This window comes from Suillus discolor (assembly GCF_016758755.1).
Source record: "Suillus discolor strain FC423 chromosome Unknown F5147scaffold_9, whole genome shotgun sequence".
NCBI classification, from domain to species: Eukaryota; Fungi; Basidiomycota; class Agaricomycetes; order Boletales; family Suillaceae; genus Suillus; species Suillus discolor.
The window spans coordinates 559,073-576,433 of NW_024541256.1; the positions used below are offsets into that span (position 1 = coordinate 559,073).

At 48.4% G+C, this 17,361-nt stretch overlaps 5 protein-coding genes across 5 annotated transcripts; all 5 read left to right on the plus strand.

The window, feature by feature from the left end:
- The first annotated feature begins 1,110 nt into the window (after positions 1-1,110).
- Positions 1,111-5,080, plus strand: F5147DRAFT_431060 (uncharacterized protein). Its single transcript, XM_041429812.1, has 3 exons — positions 1,111-1,307; positions 1,364-4,095; positions 4,147-5,080. The coding sequence occupies exons 1-3, from the start codon at positions 1,246-1,248 to the stop codon at positions 4,728-4,730; spliced, it is 3,378 nt and encodes a 1,125-aa protein (XP_041296659.1). The 5' UTR covers positions 1,111-1,245; the 3' UTR covers positions 4,731-5,080.
- Positions 5,078-6,029, plus strand: F5147DRAFT_649872 (uncharacterized protein; the record flags this gene model as incomplete). The annotated part of the gene is made up of 3 exons (XM_041433389.1): positions 5,078-5,251; positions 5,292-5,469; positions 5,563-6,029. 3 exons carry the CDS (start codon positions 5,078-5,080, stop codon positions 6,027-6,029), a joined length of 819 nt encoding a protein of 272 aa, XP_041296660.1.
- Positions 6,030-6,537: 508 nt separating this feature from the next.
- F5147DRAFT_677700 (Alpha/Beta hydrolase protein) lies at positions 6,538-9,329 on the plus strand. The gene is made up of 15 exons (XM_041436148.1): positions 6,538-6,894; positions 6,950-7,127; positions 7,187-7,368; positions 7,432-7,485; positions 7,548-7,585; positions 7,646-7,700; positions 7,758-7,885; positions 7,937-7,968; positions 8,019-8,202; positions 8,257-8,446; positions 8,502-8,560; positions 8,607-8,671; positions 8,722-8,949; positions 9,003-9,063; positions 9,125-9,329. The coding sequence occupies exons 1-14, from the start codon at positions 6,675-6,677 to the stop codon at positions 9,037-9,039; spliced, it is 1,650 nt and encodes a 549-aa protein (XP_041296661.1). The 5' UTR covers positions 6,538-6,674; the 3' UTR covers positions 9,040-9,063; positions 9,125-9,329.
- Positions 9,330-10,489: 1,160 nt separating this feature from the next.
- On the plus strand, positions 10,490-14,768 carry F5147DRAFT_677712 (SNF2 family N-terminal domain-containing protein). Its single transcript, XM_041436149.1, has 21 exons — positions 10,490-10,865; positions 10,923-11,588; positions 11,638-11,855; positions 11,907-11,975; positions 12,029-12,152; positions 12,209-12,331; positions 12,385-12,556; positions 12,613-12,672; positions 12,725-12,750; positions 12,799-12,921; positions 12,972-13,125; positions 13,179-13,200; positions 13,247-13,460; positions 13,509-13,775; positions 13,834-13,894; positions 13,945-14,057; positions 14,111-14,120; positions 14,172-14,320; positions 14,375-14,401; positions 14,458-14,475; positions 14,532-14,768. The coding sequence occupies exons 1-21, from the start codon at positions 10,536-10,538 to the stop codon at positions 14,535-14,537; spliced, it is 2,952 nt and encodes a 983-aa protein (XP_041296662.1). The 5' UTR covers positions 10,490-10,535; the 3' UTR covers positions 14,538-14,768.
- Positions 14,769-15,887: 1,119 nt separating this feature from the next.
- Positions 15,888-17,056, plus strand: F5147DRAFT_677714 (uncharacterized protein). The gene is made up of 2 exons (XM_041436150.1): positions 15,888-16,187; positions 16,364-17,056. The coding sequence occupies exons 1-2, from the start codon at positions 16,108-16,110 to the stop codon at positions 16,941-16,943; spliced, it is 660 nt and encodes a 219-aa protein (XP_041296663.1). The 5' UTR covers positions 15,888-16,107; the 3' UTR covers positions 16,944-17,056.
- Positions 17,057-17,361: the final 305 nt, after the last annotated feature.

The following is a 17,361-nucleotide window of genomic DNA, read 5'->3' on the forward strand; positions in this document are numbered from 1 at the left end:
AATTCCGAAATTCACCGGTGACCCACTCAAGGTCTTTGCTGTGACGGTCCTCTCAATTATAGGGCATGTAGGGTGCAATTCTCTGATCTGGACATAACACAATCCGCGTGATGGATATCTCAGTTGACGCACTCGGGAAAATTTGTGCAAACCTTAACACCACAACACCGTAAAAGCCACAAGGTTTGGGAAGTCCACCCGCCGTCGACATGCTCACATGCGCACGATGTCGGCATTGCTGTCGAGCATCCTTCATGTGGTACCTCCGCTCTCAACCGAGCCTCGTTATGGCGGCCCATGTAGAGATGACCCTCATCAACAAAAGAGCCCGAAGCATATAAGGCCTTGTGAAGCTTACATGAGTACACAAGTCTGTTAACCAGCTTACAAGGTGCATATAAGGTGCATATAAGGCATTAAATTTTGATACAAGCCCTGATATTCAACATATATGCTTCGGGCAGCATATATTGACATACATGTTTCAGGCTCTTTTGTTGATGCTCTTGCTGGCCCAGAGTATCTCGTCTAATGACGTTGCTGCTGAATTTACGGCTCTCGAAGAGTTGAAGAGGACTATTAGAGCATAATTAATAACAACAAAGTTGAAGATGCTGGAGAAAACTTTATGTTTTTGATTTGACGAGTTTATTTATATGTGTCACTTGTTACTGTAATATTCACAGCTACAAGTTGGACCGACGGAACGAATAAATGTAGAGTTGCTACAAAGTCACTGAATTTTACAGATATCGTCACTTCAAGTTGCGCCGAGCGCTATAATACATCAACAGCTCTGCTTGAATACTGTCACATAGTTTGCAGCAAGCTGGTGCAGGGTGCCTTGATTGTGCCGTAATTGTGGCTTCGCCGTGTGCGTGAGGTGGTAGGTTGACTACCGTCAATTTACTGTCATCCATTGGGATCTATGCTAGAGGTCATCGTCGCCTTGAGGAAGAAACTGCAGGAGGGTCTCGGCGAGAATGTCGGAGGTGGTCAACTTATGCGGTGCTTGGCTTCGTACTAGTAGCTTCTTGGCGCATGTTAACGTTGATCCATCAGGTCGGCCGCATCAGTCACAGCCTTGATAGGCCCTGCCAGCCTTATTTGACAGGCAAGCCTAGACAAGCACCTGTTATATTCGGGGGTGCCTTGATGTACCTTGCACCGTGTCCAAATGATATAGTACAATTAGTTTTTTCGTCTGCCTGATTTTGCAGCTTCAATCGCCCCCCACTCAGGCTAATGAGCTTTTATACTGGTGTCGTACCTGCAGACGGCCCCTCTGCAGAGACTGGCATAGATTGGTGAGTGATATGAAAGCGGGGTATTCTAAATCTAAGCACCACAATTCATGATCCAGGTCACTCCAACAGACTCGGACAAATCTCCAGTCTCCCACTAGTGTCAGGGCTACGTCTAACTCCGGCAGTTATGCAACTCCACTGACTCCTGCGCAAACATATGCGCGCACTTTCGTCTCTGAACAACCTGTTTTGCAATACACCATCGAGCGCCAGCAGCTAGAGAAACCATCCGATCAACAACCGGGGCCAAATTTGCAGTCTCTAATCGGTGTTTCCGCGCCTACACGCGGTCAATCATACGCTCAGCGCCTGTATGCCAGCTCGTTAAGCAAGCAGCCCCAAGCTCAGACCCACCAGCAGCCCACCAACAGGCAGCCTTCCTTTGAACGTGGAGAATCTTCAAAAAACCGAGTTCCGGCTGGCCCACGGGCTCCTTATGGTGGCAGAGCATCTCTCATGTTGAATGCGGATCATACAAACGTTCCTCAAACTGTCTCTGCCCTTGATTTCTACCATAACAGCATCGCAAAACTTGATTTCCAGTTACCGCAGCCGGTACCTGAACGAGGCACCAAGTCCTCAGGAGCTTCGCACCCTCAGTCAGCAACAGGTTCCGCTTCACGCATCCTCGTGGCCCATTCCTCAGTTCCTATTCAGGTGCCTCACGGCCTGCAAGCACCCAGTAGACGTAGCCCAGTTCCAGTGGAACTCTCCGATGGGCCTCCACCATTGCCTGCTGGTGACCCCTGGCGGTCAAGTCAGGCGGGGTTGCACAGTAGGAACCCACCTACAACGCATGTGATACCAGGCAGTTCGACGTCATCAGACATCCCTCTACGGCCTGAGAGCGTGAACAATGCCATAGCTTCACCTGTTCCACCAGAGACACTCCCAAGGGAGTCTAGTCCATACTCGGAGGATTGTTTAAGAGGTGTGGTTGCGATCACTTCTAACCCCGAGTCCGTGACTCGACCTAGTGATCCCTCGCCTGCACCTATACAGATTGAGAGTCTTGATGTTGGCAGTTCCGAAGAAGTACCGTTATATTCCCTCGTTGACGACGATCCTCCTCCGCCAGACTTCGATGAGTCGCAATCCATGTGCAGCGTGACCATGGCGAGCACATATCACGCTGAATCGCCTGTAGTACTATTACTCCCTGCTGTGCCCTCGCCCACACCGCACGAGTCCGATTCTGTATCTGGAGCTGTACCTTCAACAGGTGCAGATGCTCTCTCATTCGTTGAGACCCCTCGCGCACTTTCTCTAGAACCTCTCTCGGGATCTCCGCGAACCTCACTGGCCATGCCAGAAGTAGCGTCATACCCTACGGGGAAAGCACCTGAAGATGTTAAGGGGAAGTCGTATGATGACTCTGCAAAGGACTCTATACCCAAGTTCTCTGAGAGGTCATCATCCATGGAAGCTCCATCGTCATCTCGAACCCTATCCGAGCAGGTGCCTTCATACAGGCAATCTAGGTATAACACCGCTCCTCAAGACATACCGCATCCTCCTAGTTCCCCGCCGGGCCCCCCACACAATAACACGTCTGCGAAGACTTTTTCTGCAGCACCACTACCCGCTCTTCCACTGAGGAGTCCTGTGGTTTCTACATCAGCGACCAACACGGCTTCCGCACCTCCATCTATGATGCCTGCATCTCCTCCATTAAGCCCAAAGGTGTCCGCTGTGAAACCGGCTGAAGTTCGATCAGCTACTTCCGTCCCTCTTCAACCCAGTAGCAGCTACCGACCATCTAACTCATCGCTTCCTCCAAGAGTCAGGGCAGAGCCCACATTCCCTCCTTCATCAGCGGATACCCCACCTTTCATGGCTGCTTCTGCAGGAATCACCTCACAGATGTATTATGCAGGTTTTCCTTCACCTCTTTCTTCACCTCCCCTCTCCCAGCGTTCTCGGGGCCCATCAGTACTATCCGCATCATCAACTGACAATCGTCCTACAGAGTTCAGACCCCAGCTATCTCCGGGTGTATCCCCTACGCTGCAAGGACAGGCTCCTTACCAGTCGCCGCGTGAAACCTTCCAGCCTCCCACAGAGTCCAGACCCCAGCTATCTCCGGCCGTATCCCCTACACTGCATGAATACGCACAGGCTCCTTACCAGTCGCTGCAAAGCTTCCAACCACAGGCCTTGCCGCCGCCCCCATCTCAAGATGCAAGAGCAATAGCTACACCTACTCAACCAGTTCAATCTAGCAGGGGACTTGGAATAAATATCGCGACAGGTCTCGCGGCGGGAGGTGTTCTTGGTCTGCTCGGCGGGGCTGTGCTCGCTGAGACACTCGATGGCGGCGATATTGTTGACGATATCACTGGAAGTATGGATGGGATGACGTTTGGAAATCCTGCAGATAGTGTGTTCGACCCCAATATGGGTACTGGTAATATTCTAGGGAACGGATTCGACCCTACGGCGATCTTTCAAGGAAATCAAACGTACGACGGGGACTCCTTGGGCCAAACATACAACGTGTCTGATCAGACCACGGGGAACGGAGTAGACTTCACCCAATTTCAAGGACAGTTGCAGCAGCAGCCAAATAACCAGAGTAATCAAAGCAGCAGCACGCACTATCTGCATGATGCAGGAAAGCTCCTGCAAGCCGCTTACAAGATGTATAACAATTCGCATAAGACTGATGCAACCCAGGGATCTCAAAGTTCACAGACAACAGTTCCACTGCAACAAACCTTGGCATCCACGATGTCCGGCATCTCAAATATTGGTCCTAATTCGCCGCCGATAGAATACACACACACAAGTATGTCTATTCCTTTCCATGGAACGTCTCCTGACCACTTTACCGCATCAGGCTACCCCAGCCCGACCCAGCAAACCGGACAACCCATGCATCCCATGGCATCTCAAACAGCACAACTACCCACTGCCACACCATTCTCACAACATCTTCCTTCTTTCAATCCTGCTTCTCAGCAGGGCACACATTATCATCACGCGTCCTCACATCATCACACACCCTCACATTCTCACCATCACACGTCCTCACAAAGCTTTCATACATCTCACACCCAGAGCCCGTATACGAATCATGTTACTTACCCCTCCTCCGGGACCGCCACTCATACCATGTACTCGCAGGGTCAGCCAATACCAGCCCAGCATGTTGTGAACCACGGTCACGGCACCGCCCCTCACCACGCTTATTCACCCCAATCCCAGGCGGGACCCTCCGTTCATCCCGTACAACATCATGCTCCAGGAAACTCGCCACAACAGCCTCCGAATGATAATATAGACAAAACTATGCTTGCAAAAAAATTCGTCAAGGGCGCGTTGATGGCTGGTGGTCTTTTCGCAAAATATAACCGTCTGAGTGGAGGCAATGGATTTGTAGGGAATTCATGGAATGGCCAGAATAATGGAGGATTTTTGTAGCTGCTAGCCCCATGCTATTCATCATGCGAATTCTGTACTCGATTATATGATACCATATATACCATCACGTAGTAGCACTAGTCTAAATATTTATCTTGTAGTGCTTTCCAATCCTGTAGGCTGATCAGCTTTTCGCCCGCTATCCTCTCGCTTTCTTGTCTTGCTCCTAGCTATGCACCGAATACGATAGGCACAATAGGACTTTAACTTTATCATATATTCAATTCTGACGCTGGTCATCTGTCAACGATGACCAGCCTGAGGTCGACCTCAATTCTGTTTATGTAAACTCAGATTCGTACTCATCTCATTTCGGTCTGCATGGACGTGCAACCACCGTCCTCCCAATGAAGAGCAAGGCACTATCGAAATTGCTACAGGCACGCGAACGTCCCGATGAACCATCCGACACCGACCCTCCTCCTAGCACCTCACACAATTGTTATAACGACAACGATAGACCATCCAATGCCGACCCTCCTCATAACACATCGGAGTTGCCAAGCTCTAGTGGCCAGAAAGTGTGTGTCTGACCCTGAAACACTTGCGAAAGTGTATCAGATCACTAAAGGTGACTTGCAGATGATGGGTCATGTCCCAGACATGGTTTGGTTCCATAGGTTTAATGAGACATCCACGACCAACAACAGGACGGCATTAGGAATGAAGGACGCTGAACGGGGCAATTGGGCCTTCTCCATCATCGTATGCAGGAAGCTTGAACCTGTCACGAACTTAAGTGGGTCTGAGTTCCGCGAAGCATGGTGGCAAATATCATCGGTAGGTGTTCTTTCTTTGTGTTCTGGTTACCGTCCATCAACTGCGATTCTAGTTCATCGTATCCTCTGGGAAGATGGTATCTATCGCTGTGACATCAGCCTCAGCAATCTCGTGTTTTACCGAACCTCGCGCGCTCGTGTGATAGGCGTCCTCAATGACTATGATTTATCATCGATTCAAGATGATTGTCCCAGAGGCAACAAGCACACGGGAACGGTACCGTTCCTGTCGATTAGCCTTTTCACCCTCCTATCAGCCGTCGAAGGTAGCGTCGAGCACGTGTACCGGCACGATGTTGAATCGTTGGCCTGGGTTTCTGTCTGGTCTGTTTTCGCTATGAGGATGGCAAGCCTCGCAAGAAGAACAAACCTCTCGGCGAGTGGCTTGATCAGAGTAGACGCACTTACATGCTGCCAGCTTAAATGCCACTTTTTGATGGTGGCGCGTTATGAGCGCAAGCCCCGGCCTTTGTCATCACACAGATCCAACTGGATACTCGCGATCGAACACTATACTTAATCATATTGCCTTGTTTTATGCTGAGCCTAGTTCCATACCCACAGATGAGGTCACCTTTGAAATGTGGCTGCAGAATCATCGACGCAACAGCAACATACCACAGACTTGTAACATCTAGCATTTATATACATTTTCATTTAAGTTTTCTTCTGCACTCTCTTCCGAGTCACTGTCATGATCACTATGTCTGTCGTTTTCTCTACTCCCGTCGGACTCTTCCTCGGACGCATCACCAAGATGTGATGCATCATTGCGCCGTAATATCTCAAAGTCTATGGCTACAATGACATCAAGCTGCTCTATGACTAGTACTAGGTATACTATCCTCAGTAAGTAGGTGATATATCATGGCATCTTCCCACACACTATATCTCCCTTCTACCATGACAACAATATAATTACATTACCGCCTGCTCTTCCATCAGTACTACACACAGCCACATGCGCGTTGCATTATAACTTGTAAAATGCGGCAATTTACAATGTTAACCGTTTTCAATAAACCACCGTTGAATTTCACCGAAATTCTCCCGGGCCAGTTGTCTGATTCAGAATCTTGGACCTGCCACTCTCGCAATCGAGGTTTATAAGACTAACGTCCGTCACGCGCCAGGCCTTGCCACATCTTCATCACCCTGGTCAAGGATGTTTATCACTGCACGATCTGCGGGAGTGAAACTGCTCACTAAAGCTAATATATTGGCTGTGTCGCAGGTTTTGCTTGCGCTTGAAGTGTTGTCTTCTCCGACGGCCACTATATCTGCATCCATCGTCAACCTGGGTTATGCCCAGTACCAGGGATCAGTTGACACGGCGACAAACATCACCAGCTTCCTTGGAATACGCTACGCGGCTCCTCCAGTTGGTGCGTTTAGTTATGTTTCTCAAACACAATCTCAGCTCACGCACCAAGCGCATAGGCGACTTAAGATGGGTGGCCCCGCAGCCTCCACCGACTGTCTCTGGGATTCAACAAGCTACCACGCAACCAAACGCATGTAATCAAGCAGCCGAAGGCGATTCTTTGACAAATCCGTTTGAAAGCATCTCTATGAAGAAAAGGGATATTGGCCTATCTGAAGACTGTTTATTCTTGAAGTAAGCCCTGTTATTGAATGACAATGTTAGCATTTACGATCAGTGGTTACGTCTGGTAGTGTATACACTCCTGGAAGTGAAGTGGTGCCAACTCCGGGAGGAGGGCTCCCAGTTATCGTTTGGATTCACGGAGGAGGGTATCTCATAGGAGCTGCAAGCCCATTCAATGGCGCAGATTTAATTGTAGACTCAAATTATGGTGTTATCACAGTCTTAATTCAGTACCGCCTCGGTTTATTTGGTGTGTTTTTACTGTCTTCTCTCGGTTTCAAATACATACTAAGGTGTATACACCGCCAATCAGGGTTTCTTCCCGGGGAAGCGGTCAAGGAAAGGGGTGCACTCAATGCTGGACTACGTACGCAATTATCATGGTCTGGCCTGCAGTCTTTCAGATCCAGCTGAACTTGATATTTCAAGTCGACCAGAATTATGCCTTACAGTGGGTGCAGGCCTACGTGAGCAGAACTCTTTACTTGCGTGGTGTACCCTAGCTGACAGGACGCTTACCCGGGTAGATAAGCGCCTTTGGCGGCGACCCCACGAAGGTCACAATTTGGGGAGAGTCCGCTGGTGAGCTATGCTAGGTGCTCTTTGTCATCATTGTCTTCATTTACTACTTTGTTTCAGGTGCCGGATCGGTGCTACAGCATATCGTTGCCCATGGAGGAAACACGCAGCCCCCCCTCTTTAGAATCGCCATAACGAGTTCCACGTTCTTGCCATCCCAATATAACTATAATGACCGGATTCCGGAGGTAAGTTTTGTTCATGAGGACGATGTCCGCAGTCCTGAATACAACTACTAGCTGTTGTATAGTGAGGTCGTCAATGGAACAAAGTAAATTCTTTGAAACACCACCAGTCTCTATCTAATTCTTTAACTTGCAGCTGTACCTCGAGCTCGGATACCCTCTCTTGTTTGCGCGCTGCAGATGTCAATACGCTGCAGACCTTGAACTATAACATCAACCTCAATGGGTTCTTTGGTACGTATGTATTCGTCCCTGTTGTGGATGGCACTTTCATCTTGGAGAGGCCTACTGTGACGATAAGGAAAGGTCGTTTGAATGGCGTACGGTCTATAAATATATTTATCTCGAAGACAAACTGAGGCCCTTTCTCCTAGAACTATCTGCTTGCTATGACCAATCCGCATGAGGGGAATGGTTTTGTCAACCAATCGACGACATTGGATATTGCAGATTATGTCAAGACGCTTTTCCCGAATATCGGTTTTGCTCAGGCTGCTGGAGTGGTGACGATGTACCAGAACTACGGAAGTAACGTCAACCAGGCAGATCTTGTGATGGGTGAATGTATGTATATTTTTGAAGGAATGATCACCGTCCCTGATTACATGGGTCGTCTCAGCAATATTCGTTTGCCCCACCTATTATCTCCTCTTAGCATTTGGAGAACGCGCTTGGAAAGTGAGCTTGAGGCAACTCGCAACTCATCTATACTCAACATACGCAGGGCGAGTTTGCAATCCCGCCTGGCCTGCATGGAAATGACGTTGCATACTACTTCACCTCATTTTCGTAAGTTGAAGCAACGAGTCAACCATTACTCTGAGTGTAAACTGTTCCAGGGGTGGTCCTGCATACAACAATTCGCAGTTCATCACTGCTTTCTCGAATTCATTCATGGCTATGGTCATGTCTGAGACTCCTGATGACAGATACACCCCAGGAGATATCACACCCTCCTGGAGACCTTGGCGACCTGATTTGACAGAGATGATGTTCAACAAGACATCTGCGGGAGCACCTGACATTTACACTTTCAAGACCAATAGTGCCTTACTGGAGCGTTGCGCGTAAGTACCATATTTGTGATGAGCCAAGGTGCCCAGCTGAAGGCATCTACTAGCTACTGGCAAGACGTGTCGGCATATTCAGCGCAGTGAATGGAAGTTGAGGTAACTGCATGAGTTGAATATTCCTACGTATATCTCTGTCCAGCAGCTCATCGCAAACGCTTTCTGGTCGTAGGATCACTGCGACGAGACTTTTGCATTAATTAGAAGGTCCATTGGATCATATCAGTTTGCAACAACTGCTACCATTCTCAGTATGCATATTGACCTGTCCAGTGCCGGTGATGTCAGATCTTTCAGCCTGAGTACATTCAATGTTAGGCCTTCCCAAGACGACCCTGCTACAACGGAGTTGCACAATTCTCTTGTTTTGATTGGACATGTATTTTTTCGAGATACTCAATTGGCTGCGTGGCACAGTCACCCGCGGACAACTCAAGTCGCCGGCTAAATTGATCTCTCGCTGCGGTGTTTTCAAGTCAAGTGTTGCCTCGATACATGATTTCAAGTCATCTCTGCCATATCAGACCATTTGTTCCACTCACCGTCTGTCCAGCGAAAATCACTGCCAACATCTCCTCATGGTATCTGGCTAAAAACCGTCATTGACGAATTCTAATTGTTGTTCTAAAATGCCCCGCTGCAGACACCGTCCACATCAGTTGTCAGTGGGGGAGAGACTAGCAAACACTGAGCACAATGCACATGCACACTGAATTCACTTCATGACGACATCTCACCCCTTCACAGGACCTCCTGCACACTAAGCTCAAGGCAACGAGGGAAGACGATAGTTGTAATGAGGTATACAGCGTCCATGGTATACCGTATACTCATTGCAAGGATCGATGAAGTATAGGTGAGCAGACGAGAACGTCTGGGAGTAGGTTGAGAAAGAGATGAGTGATACGGGTTCCATCTGATTTCAAGAACTCCAGGGCGGGGAGGAAGCGTACGGGTAAATGCATGATTCTGCCAACGAATATTTCAGGGGGAAAACTTCGAGTGCTATTGACCTCTCTGAGGCGTCAGTGGATAGGGGGTTCTGCTGGTCATACGATATTAGCGGTCCCCATCTCGAATTCTAGAACGATCGAAAAATCTGTACTCCTAGTAGTAGTTATCAGACATTCAATTAGCTTCAGACTGCTTGGCACCCCGGACCATCGTACGTGGCACCTACTATTGTATTCTCTGAGTTCGAAAACTTGTGACACCCGCTTCCTTGTTTCTGACACAAATCGTGGCCAACTCCGAACAGTGGCCGAAACCAGGTTACCCTTGTTTAGAAAGGTGCACATTTGAGAGGCAGGGAACGTAAGCGCACATCCATGAGTGTTTGCACTGGTGCTCGTTGTCGGGATGGCTTCGAAACGAATAAGTTAGTACTGAGAGTCGTCATCATCCTGGCAGGTGGACGCGCTTGTGGCTACAATGCACGTGTCCACGTGACACCATCGAAAGACAAATTAAATAATTGAGTTAGGGTTTCCCGCGAATCTCGCGTCTCGCGAGTCGCCGAAGTTTTTTCTCTGTCGCGACAGGATTGGCCTTTGTTTCCGCTCTCCCACCTTAACACTGCTATCATGGTCAGTACGAGAAGAAATGGCGCCCGCAATGTTCGGACGCCTGCAACCACGACCACAGGTACTCCAAGCACATCTATGTCTCCCCTGGTTAGCGGCAAGAATTCTGCGGTACCTGAAACCCCTGACACTTCCGACGTCGGTGAAGATCCAGTAGTCACGAAAGTCACGACAAGATCACTTGCAACAAGTCTTATGAAAACACGGAAGCGCTCTGCAGAAGATGAAGGCGAAGACTTCGAGGGTAGACCAGTCCCAACTAAACGGAAAGTCGTCCACAAAGCTTTTTGTGTTGAGATACCCGTTAAAAATTCGACCTTGAACTCAAAGGCGAGAACGCAGTCTTTAGTTCCGCCCAGCCGCATACTAAGTACTATCAATGCACAGCAACAAGCAACATCTGTCAAAAGCAAAGGGCGAGTCACCGCCCCTTCTACCTCCAATAATAAGGATGTCCAGCTTCTCTCAGAGGATGAGGACCTCGAAGACTTTGAATCCAGTGATTCGGAGTATTACGAGTCGGATGATGATGCCCCTCTCCCCTCAAAGAACTACGTCGTCTCGGGTTCTGAGGGCAACGAGTCAGAAGGTGATGAAGAGTTGATGGTTGCTGCTGCCATTGAGTTGTCCCGTGCAACAGCACGATTCGCTGTTCAAGAATCCTCGGGAGTCGGTTCTTCCTCCAAAGCCAACGTTACATCACCAAGCCTCAAGATTACCAAGAAGGCTGCTGCTGCTGAACGTCGCCTTACGAGGTCCGGTGGCAAGGGAAAGGGCAAAGGTCGTTCTGCTGGCAGTGAAGATGACAATTTCATACTTGAAGACAGCGAATCGGCATTATCAGTCTTGAGCTCAAGCGAAGAGGAACTCCCACTCTCCAAGGGTAAGGGGAAAGCCACGAAGAAGGGTAAAGCAAAGCTAAAGTTCATCGACACCGAACCCATGACTTGGGTGGAACGAGCTCAGCGGCGCCGCCTGCAAGCGGCCGAAAGGAGGGCCAACAAATTAGAGGAACGCGCATTAATGCAAGAGCTTGGCCGAAAGCTTACCTGGGTACGGTGACCTTTTCCTGCTCGAATATTTACCCTAATTATCAGCACAGGCCGAGAAATCTTCTTTGGCACTCAAAAAGCATCACCCTGAACTCAGGGATGTCTGGGGTGACGTCGAGTCCAGCATCCCCATCGTTGTACCGGAGAGAGCTGTGCAGCCTGCTGGTTTAAAGGTCACGTTGCTTCCATTCCAGCAGGAATCACTCTTCTGGATGCGTAAGCAAGAGCAGGGGATCTGGCATGGCGGCATGCTAGCCGACGAGATGGGGTAGGTTTCTCAAACTTTCAGTATGTACAAGATTGAATGTGTTCTTTGCAGCATGGGTAAGACTATTCAGATGATATCCCTCTTTGTGTCGGACCTGAAGCGTCCGAACCTTGTTGTTGCGTATGTTTTCACCATTCAGTTATGTCGCCATGTCCTAACCACATGCTACACAGGCCAACTGTTGCCATAATGCAATGGCGCAATGAGATTAACGCTCACACAGAGGGGATGAATGTCTTGGTATGGCATGGCGCGTCTCGCGTCAACAACCCCAAGGAATTGGAGAAATACGATGTTGTTAGTTCCAACTTCAGAACCTTCCATCCTCTCGTCTCAATATTAATGCAACTCAGGTACTCACTACTTACGCTGTCATGGAGAGTTGCTTCAGGAAGCAGCAGAGCGGTTTTAAGCGAAAGGGGCTCATTGTGAAGGAACCTTCGCCTCTTCACCAGATTCAATGGAACCGGATCATCGTACGATCAAGCTCGTTTCGATAACTTTACCATTGCTGATGGTTTTTTGACAGCTTGATGAAGCGCACAACATTAAGGAACGCCAAACCAATACTGCCAAGGCATCCTTTGAGCTTCAGAGCAATTACAAATGGTGTCTATCCGGAACGCCTTTGCAGAATCGTGTGGGAGAGCTCTACAGCCTAGTTCGTTTCCTCGGGGGTGATCCATTCTCCTTTTATTTCTGTGCGTCATGCGTCTCCTCATTCGTCATTCGAGTCATTGATCTGGTTTTCTGATAGGTAAGAAATGTGATTGCAAATCGCTTCATTGGAAGTTTACAGATAAAAAGCACTGTGACGGTAAGATTCTGTGCCCCAACTCCCGGTGCCCATTTGATATATTTTACAATAGATTGTGGTCACAGCCCAATGCAACATGTAAATCATCATCACTATCTGTAAACTCAGCTAATTAGTGTCATTCAGACCTGCTTCTGGAATAACGAGATCTTGACACCTATTCAGAAACACGGCATCGAGGGCCCGGGAAGGATTGCTTTCAAGAAGTTACGCATCCTCCTTGATAGAATGATGCTCCGTAGAACAAAGGTCGAATTTATCCTTTTATTCATGTGTTCGAAATTCAATCGCTACCGCAGATTCAACGAGCTGATGACTTGGACTTACCCCCTCGTATGGTGATCGTGCGACGAGACTACTTCAGTCCCGAAGAGAAAGAGCTTTATCTTTCGCTCTTCTCAGACGCGAAACGCCAGTTCAGTACCTACGTTGACTCTGGAACGGTTTTGAATAGTGAGGTCACCTTTTCTGAAAGTCAGATCCAACTGTTAACGCTATTCCATCAGACTATTCCAATATCTTCAGTTTGTAAGCCTTTCACGCTCTTGCTCATATGATTCTGAAGTTCCTGTAGGCTCACTCGCATGAGGCAAATGGCTTGCCACCCAGACCTTGTCCTCCGCAGTAAGACTAATGGGACCCAGTTCTTGGGCTCTGACGAGGCTGGTGAAGCCACGATCTGTAGACTCTGCAGTGATGTCGCGGAGGATGCTATCCAGGCCAAATGCCGCCACATCTTCGACCGGGAGTGCATGAAACAGTATCTGGGCACTGCCGGAGACATAACGGTCAGTTTTTTCCTATCAACATTTTCTTGGGTCCTGAATTTCTTTAAGCCCGACTGTCCTGTTTGCCACATCGCTCTTACCATCGACCTCGAGGCTCCGGCGCTCGAACTTGAAGCAAATATTCCTTCTGCGCGACAAGGAATCTTGGGGCGACTCAATATAGAGACTTGGCGGTCTTCCTCCAAGATCGAGGCACTTGTCGAGGAACTTTCCAATCTTCGCTTGCAAGACAACACGGTTAAAAGTATCGTGTTTAGTCAATTTGTCAACTTTTTAGATTTGATCGCCTTCAGGCTACAAAAGGCGGGCTTTTCGGTGCGCATGGATCTGGGAATTTTACTGAATGAAACGCTGATACCAAAATCTCTGATAGATTTGTCGACTTGAAGGAACCATGAGCCCTCAGGCACGTGATGCGACCATTCAGCACTTCAGTACGTCGGACGATCATCTATCAGTTGTGTTTTTTAACGTGCTTTCTTAGTGAACAATGTTGGCGTTACTGTATTTCTTGTCAGTTTGAAAGCTGGTGGAGTGGCATTGAACTTGACCGAAGCATCTCGAGTGTATCTGATGGACAGTTGGTGGAATCCTGCGGCAAGTTTTCTATGTCTATTTCTCACATCCTCAGCTGATCCCTGTTGTTCTAGGTTGAATACCGTACGCGAATCGACTGGATGTACTTGTGACACTTGCTGATTTCCACCACAGAAGCTATGGACCGTATTCACCGTCTCGGACAGTACCGTCCTGTACAGGCCATCAAGCTCGTCGTTGAAGATAGCATCGAGAGACGAATCATACAATTGCAGGAGAAGAAATCAGCGATGGTGGATGCCACGCTGTCTACCGATGAATCCGTGAGTATTTGTAGTTAATGGCTGACACAAATATGAGAGCTGACTACGACCTAGGCGATGGGACGACTGACGCCAGATGATGTAGGTGCTAAAATTCTGTCCCGTGACATACGACTAATTCAACTTTTGTAATCTAGCTTGGTTTCTTGTTCAGAGTACGTCCATGTTTTCTCAACGCACTCAAATCTGCTAACCTTTGGTATGCTAACAGCTGTAGCTTATTATTGTTTTTACAAACATACTGTAAAATATATGCCCTGCCTTTCTAGGCAGTAAAATACGCTGTCGTTCCTAATTCTACACAGAATATATCTGTTTCACGAGCGCCCGCTAATTATTTTAGCAATTCTTGTTACAGACCTTAATGTTGAAGATCCGGGACCCTTGGCCTATAGGAAACTTTCGACGCCATGACCTTTGTCTAATAGAATCAAAGTATAGATGGGACCATCTCTGCATATGAACCACGGCAGATTCCAGTGCATGCTCTCATAAGTACGACACAAGAATGTGCTAGACTTGATCAAAGCTGAGATGGTTCATTATGCAGGCGTCAATGTTGATTTGGTCAGCACGTGATCTGGACGTGTGGCGTGACGCGTCTGTCCGTCAACTTCCTCCTTATATTCTCCCCATCTCACCGCTCTCGCGAATGACGGTCCAGATCGCGAGTATCGGAGTCCAATCCTCTGTGAACTTGAGGCTGACCGGGAGCTGACACTAGCGGGCGCGTCCTTACCTGTCAGCACCATCAACTTGTTCAGCTTACGCCGGCTCATGCCCATGACACGTTATGACGTAGGCCAGCCAGTATTGATTACGGGAGGCTGACTCTCCCAAACGTATAAATGCCTGCCCGCCCGGGCTTCTTCTTCTTCATCAGCTTGACCTCCCTCGAGTGCCAACGATTCTTCATCGTCACATCTGACCCTTATTGCGTGTCACGGACGATCATCTCTCGTTGTCTTTGTCACTGATCTTACTCTCTCTCGCTGTCCTGCTGTCTCGCTGGCTCGCTTTCTCGTCTTGCTCTATCGCCGTCTCGCCGTCTCGTCTTGTTCTCTCGCCATATCGCTGTCGCCGTCTCGCTCTCTCGCCGTCTTGCTCTCGTCGTCGCCGTCGTCTCGTTATCTTGCTCTCGCCGTTTCGCTCACTAGTATCCAACGTCGCACGCCGTTGGTAAAGCAATGTCAAATCTTCAAAGTGCGTTACCGCCCTACGCCAACAGAACATTCTTCTTATCATCTCTCTTTCAAGAATATCGAAAAGCACAACGTCGGCCACGTTGATAAAAAAAACTTCCCTGTCTCTCGAACCTCGCCCTCGCTGGCGTTGTCTCTATCTCAATTAGGGACCTGCGCGCTCACCCGTCACATCCCTACAGCCTACCTCCTCTTCCTCCCGCCCGCCCATCTAGCTACGCTAATCCACCCATTTCACGTCGGACACTCCAAGCATAATGAATGACGTGCAATGGCTCTGTATTCAAGCTCGATAGTGTGGCACCAGTAAGTCTCATCTTCCTCAATTTCTCCGAACCTTAGTGCAACTCCCGTCATTCCTTTAGGCTGACCGCAGTTTCTCTTTTCACTGGATGACAGATGCGTCAGCATCTCCCGTTCTGTTTTTGTTTCCGCTGAACATCAGCTCAAGCCTGTCGTCCGACAGCAGTCGCTCTTTCTACTGGATGACGGATGCGTCACCATCTCCTGTTCTATCTCTATTTCCGCTGAACATCAGCTCAAACCTGTCATCTGACATCCGTCGCTCTTTCTACCAGATCACGGATGCGCCTTCCTTCTCATATTTCTTCTTTCTTTCTTATCCATCGTCCAGCTCATGCCACTCTTTCATATACCCCTTTCACCTTTCTCTTTCCTTCTCATCTATCGTTCAGCCTATGTCACTCCTTCATATACCCTTTTCACCTTTCTCTTTCTTTCTCATCCATCGTCCAGCTCGTGTCGCTCCTTCATATTTCACCTTTCTCTTTCCTTCTCATCCATCGTTCAGCCTATGTCACTCATCATATATTCTTTTCACCTTTCTCTTTCCTTCTCATCTATCGTCCAGCGGATGCCACTCCTTCATATACCCTTTTAACCTTTCTCTTTCCTTCTCCGCTTCATATACCCTCTTCATCTTTCTTTCCCAATTCTCTCTTCATATCTATTGTTCGACCCACGTCACTCCTTCATATACCCTTTTCACCTTTTTCTTGGCCCTCCGACATCTATCAGTTCCTCGATCCTCAAGTTCACCAGCCGCCCTTGCCCTCTACCTCCCCCTTTCGCGCACCACGGTTCACTCGCAGCTCCATACCCAGTCTTTCGACATCTTGCGCTTCTTCTCTGCCCCCGGGGCTTACACCCATTCGTGCGTACTACGGTCTACACGCAACTCCACACCCAGCCTATTCCATGATTACGATCTTTTCTCTGCCCGGACACCGGAAAGGCCTGCACCCATTCGAAGCGCGCACTACGTACACGCAGCTCTACACGCAGCCTATTCCACCCGGTCTATTTTATGGTTCGTCTATGACTCATCTCATCACACCTCTTTATGCATTATGCCTTATGACTTTACGACCTTACGACCTTATGACTTTACGACTTCATGATACCCCCATGCCACTTTTCCTCTAGTTTTTATGCCACACCACTATTTCTTATATGCCTTATGCCTTATGCCTTATGCCCTATGCCCTATGCCTTATGCCTTATGCCCTATGCCACTTTTTCCTTTTGCCATACTATGTACTGTCTTTATACTTCTCGAGTCCAAACGGCATGTTATAAGCTAGACTGTGTTCCGCAGTTAGAAAGACAAAGACTATTGGAATCTGTAGCTTTGACGCGGCACCCTGATGTTAAAGCGCAAATTTAAATTTCAAGTCTTGTTTTCGTTTGCAAGTTAGAAACACGTCTATATGTAGATTGATTGACTCAGCTCAACGAGAGTAAGCGTTTCGTCCTGGGTATACAATCCTGAACAAGAGCAACGTTCCCTGCTACTCATATGCCAACCACCGAAGTTTC

Coding starts and splice junctions, on each gene's coding strand:
- F5147DRAFT_677712 (XM_041436149.1), top strand. CDS start 10,536: ATGGTCAGTACGAGAAGAAATGGCGCCCGCAATGTTCGGACGCCTGCA. Junction 12,557..12,612: donor TCCATTCTCCTTTTATTTCT/GTGCGTCATGCG, acceptor GTTTTCTGATAG/GTAAGAAATGTGATTGCAAA. Junction 13,126..13,178: donor CTCTGGAACGGTTTTGAATA/GTGAGGTCACCT, acceptor CTATTCCATCAG/ACTATTCCAATATCTTCAGT.
- F5147DRAFT_677700 (XM_041436148.1), top strand. CDS start 6,675: ATGTTTATCACTGCACGATCTGCGGGAGTGAAACTGCTCACTAAAGCT. Junction 6,895..6,949: donor CTACGCGGCTCCTCCAGTTG/GTGCGTTTAGTT, acceptor CCAAGCGCATAG/GCGACTTAAGATGGGTGGCC. Junction 8,561..8,606: donor TTGGAGAACGCGCTTGGAAA/GTGAGCTTGAGG, acceptor CAACATACGCAG/GGCGAGTTTGCAATCCCGCC.
- F5147DRAFT_431060 (XM_041429812.1), top strand. CDS start 1,246: ATGAGCTTTTATACTGGTGTCGTACCTGCAGACGGCCCCTCTGCAGAG. Junction 1,308..1,363: donor GCAGAGACTGGCATAGATTG/GTGAGTGATATG, acceptor TTCATGATCCAG/GTCACTCCAACAGACTCGGA. Junction 4,096..4,146: donor GATAGAATACACACACACAA/GTATGTCTATTC, acceptor TTACCGCATCAG/GCTACCCCAGCCCGACCCAG.
- F5147DRAFT_677714 (XM_041436150.1), top strand. CDS start 16,108: ATGCGCCTTCCTTCTCATATTTCTTCTTTCTTTCTTATCCATCGTCCA. Junction 16,188..16,363: donor CTTTCATATACCCCTTTCAC/CTTTCTCTTTCC, acceptor TATTCTTTTCAC/CTTTCTCTTTCCTTCTCATC.